This window comes from Triticum dicoccoides, chromosome 3B (assembly GCF_002162155.2).
Source record: "Triticum dicoccoides isolate Atlit2015 ecotype Zavitan chromosome 3B, WEW_v2.0, whole genome shotgun sequence".
NCBI classification, from domain to species: Eukaryota; Viridiplantae; Streptophyta; class Magnoliopsida; order Poales; family Poaceae; genus Triticum; species Triticum dicoccoides.
In genome coordinates this window covers 565233184-565236882 of record NC_041385.1, presented here as the reverse complement: position 1 = coordinate 565236882, position 3699 = coordinate 565233184, and the positions used below count along the sequence as shown (strand labels likewise).

The 3699-nt window shown below is 45.0% G+C and overlaps 1 protein-coding gene across 1 annotated transcript in view; it reads left to right on the top strand.

The window, feature by feature from the left end:
- The window catches only part of LOC119277110 (lysosomal Pro-X carboxypeptidase-like), a 5462-nt gene extending 3157 nt beyond the window's left edge, over positions 1-2305 (top strand). Inside the window, exons 8-10 of the mRNA XM_037558333.1 lie at positions 1445-1524; positions 1619-1668; positions 1776-2305. Of these exons, the coding sequence (XP_037414230.1) occupies positions 1445-1524; positions 1619-1668; positions 1776-1945 (300 nt within the window). The 3' untranslated portion in view covers positions 1946-2305. The remainder of the gene's footprint in view (positions 1-1444; positions 1525-1618; positions 1669-1775) is intronic.
- The last annotated feature ends 1394 nt before the right edge of the window (positions 2306-3699 follow it).

The following is a 3699-nucleotide window of genomic DNA, read 5'->3' as shown; positions in this document are numbered from 1 at the left end:
GGGGGGGCAAACCATTTTGTCCAAGGGAGAAAGGACCATCCCTAGGAATTGTGCCCTATACGCGGAGGCCGCCGAGTATTGCCCACAGGTCGTGTGTTTCCAAAGGATATCATCTTCGTTGAGCTCGTCAAGCTGGACCTCATTTAGTATCAACCATAGAGCGAAGAATTGTGTGATGTGCTCGACAGAGACATTGGTAGGGGGGTTTATCTTGAGAATCCAAGCGTTGTGCTTCATGACCTCCCTCACCTTCCAATTCTTTCTCTTGGAAGCTTCATAGATGAGCGGGGCAATGTCTTTAGGCTTTCGCCCAAGGAGCCAAGGAGAGTCCCAAAAGGGGGTCCTCGCACCGTTACCAACGGTGATGGTGGTGGAAGCATAGAAAAAGTTGAGGTCCTCCTCGTTACATGGGTTTCCCATTCCCACCCACATCTTGGTGGGCTCCTTCCATTCGTACCATGGCCATCGCAAACGGAGAGCCCTCGTAAACTTGTCAGTGTTGAGTACCCCAAGGCCTCCGTACTCAAGTGGCCGGCAAACATACTCCCAATTCACCTTGCATTTGGCCCCCGTTGTCTTGTCCGAACCGGACCAAAGGAAAGCTCTCTCGAGCTTGTTGACGCTGTGAAGGATGGTTGGTGGGATGACCAACGGGGTGGCGGGGTAGACCACTTGGGAAGTGATCACGGACTTGACAAAGGCCGCACGTCCAATGGTGGTGATGTTTTGGCCATCATACGTTGATAACTTGCTTGCAACTTTGTCCACGAGAAATTGGAGAACCACCAACTTTAGCTTCCAATCAGAGAGGGGGAGCCCCAAGTATCGCAGTGGGAAAGAGGTCCGTGCAGCCGGCAAACTTTGAGTTAGGCGACCCAAATCCAGGTGGTTGCAACGAATGGGCACCACCGAGCTTTTTTGGAAATTGGTGCAAAGGCCTGTGACCTCCCCGAACCCCTTCAAAATGCTTGCCAGGTTGTCAACATCCTTTTTGATCGGAGCCAAGAAGACAGCCGCATCGTCCGCATAGAGGGAGGTCCTCAACATGGCTCCCCGCCCCCTTATTCTATGTAGGAGACCCCTCCGAGTTGCCACATCTAAGATTTTTTGTAGTGGATCGATGGCGATGACGAATAGGAGCGGGTAAACCCTGATATGGATGCTATTAGTCTTTATATGACTGTGATTGCTTAAAGCATGGATGCATCAGGACTTTCTTGATAAAAATATTTTCTTCCATTCCTTCAGAACTAAATACTATTATGGTTATCATGTGGCGTTTGGGAGTTGGATTTATTAACAATAAAATGCATCAGAGATGACAGAGTTGTCATGCTAATTACGCTCTTTATGCTATCCAATTAACTGATCAATTGCTTTGGTAAGCCTCAGAGGTCGTAAGACTGATTGACTGACTGGAAACTTTTCTCCTCTTTTTTGTCAGAATATTAGTTCTGTTCTGGAGAAATTTGGTAGTAATATCATATTCTTCAATGGACTTCTCGATCCTTGGAGTGGTGGAGGGTGAACACACTTACCTTGTTATCTAATAGCAATAATCATATCACGTTGACCGCCGTTTTGTCGTATTAATATTGTTATTCTCTGAATGCTGCAGCGTCCTGAAGAACATATCTGAGAGTGTTGTTGCCATTGTGGCCCCACTAGGTACAGTGCTTTTCTTGTAGAATGAACTCATATCTGGTGGTGTGGGTTTCAAGCTGTCATACCATACACAGTTCATCCCTGATGTAAGTGTTGGTTTTGCTCTGCAGGAGCGCATCACATAGACCTGCGCCCCGCGACCAAGGAGGACCCGGATTGGCTCGTAAGCCTGAGAGAATCAGAACTCGAGATCATATCCGGCTGGCTATCGGATCACTACCGGGCAAGAGGGGGCGCGCTCTTTCAGCGCGCAACCAACAAGGACTCAGCTGCCTCATAATGAAACCACACTGCTCCCTTCTTACCATTTGTCCCGAAGTTGCGAATGTGGTTTACTCCTTCCCTTGCTAAGGATTTAGTTCCAACTGACATGAGATGGTCATCTCAGCAGTTCAACTCCCAGCTATCGTCGGCGACTGCTGCGCCGCGGAGATGAGGGCCGTAACACCGTACACCGATTTCGCCTTGACTCTTCGGTTTTAATAATTATGCTTGTAAATTGTAATGGGCTGGTGCGTTGCTCTTGGTTTCAGAAAGAGCAGCCTATGATGTTGTGCATGGCATGTAAGTCAGGAACTAACGCTAGCAGAATAGACATCATAGGGAGTTTTTTCAAGAAATGTAACTTTTTTTAATGTCCTCTTGTGTGTGTATATCCGGTCAGCTGTGGAGAAAGGAATCGGAACTTCGGAACTGTTTGGGAATTGGGGTTGTGGATTAGAGACAATATCACCTGGAAACCACATATTCAGTGGAATCCTGGAAACCTGAGCACAGACTGTTGGATGCTATTTGTATGGGCCAGATTGACTCGTAACTGCTCAGCCCTATTTGCAAAACAAGGCCCGCAACCAGAGAATACATTTTACATGGAACCCCTCAGGCCTACAAGTAAACACAGCTAGCCTCTTGCCACTTATTTCCAGTTTTTTGTCAGCAAGTAGGATCTGCCTATGATTCACCACGCATGCCAGACATGCACACACAACGATTTAAAATGGAAAAGTAGCTGCAATGGATACCAGAACTGACATAAGCTGATTCTAAATAGTCTCCTAATAGCAGAGTAACTAAAACAACTAACAGGCAATGCCACAGACCAGAGAACAGAAAACTGAAGGAAGCTAATTTTAGTAGCCCAGAATTCACTTGCAGTACTGCATACTTCAACAACATGTACAGTAGTTAGGGCATGATAGCCACATTATGCTAGGGAGTTTTGTTACAACATAGACACGTACAGTAGTTAACCGCATTATGCTAGGGTCTTTCGTTACAACAGACACATCACTAACTCATTAGCCATTAACAGTCATAGTAAATCTCACGTTCATATATCGGACATAACTCGAGTACAAGCTGAAGAACGTATCAGTGCACCACTACAACTCCAAACATCCTGCAGTAGTCTTTGTTTATGAAACCTTCACATGTCTTTACTGCCACCAGCAAACCTGAAACAAAAGAGTTGAATTTTTTATACTTATATTTTAAAACGAACTTAACAACAATCTATGAAAAGAGGCACAACGTACGTTTTCTCAACCGTACGTTTTACCGCAAGTTTAGCCTCACACCCACATCTAGTGATTTTCCTCTCATATTTTCATAGTAATCCTTGACATTACAAGTCTGCAACAAGTAATGGTTTTCTTAATTTCTTGTTCCGATTATGGTGTACAGTATTGTCAAATTAGCATGATAGGATCTCCTTGTTGCTGCATTAATATAAAACTAGCTTACCAAATAAATTAAACTTTACTAACTTCTTGAAGACCAAAATCTGGACAGTAGACTTAGGGGCAATCAGCAGTTGCAGCCAAGATACTACTACCTCGTCCTTCCCCTACTCTATTTGCTTTGGTTTGCAAACCTAGCCCAACTAGAAGTGCTAATCTTGGAGGAGACAACCAGAATCCACGCCCATGTCATCTCTATTTGCTTTGCAAACCTAACCCAACTAGAAGAGATGGAACTACTAGATGAGCCACGAAAAGAAGACAATGGCAGAGTATAGAAGATGAACAATGTAAT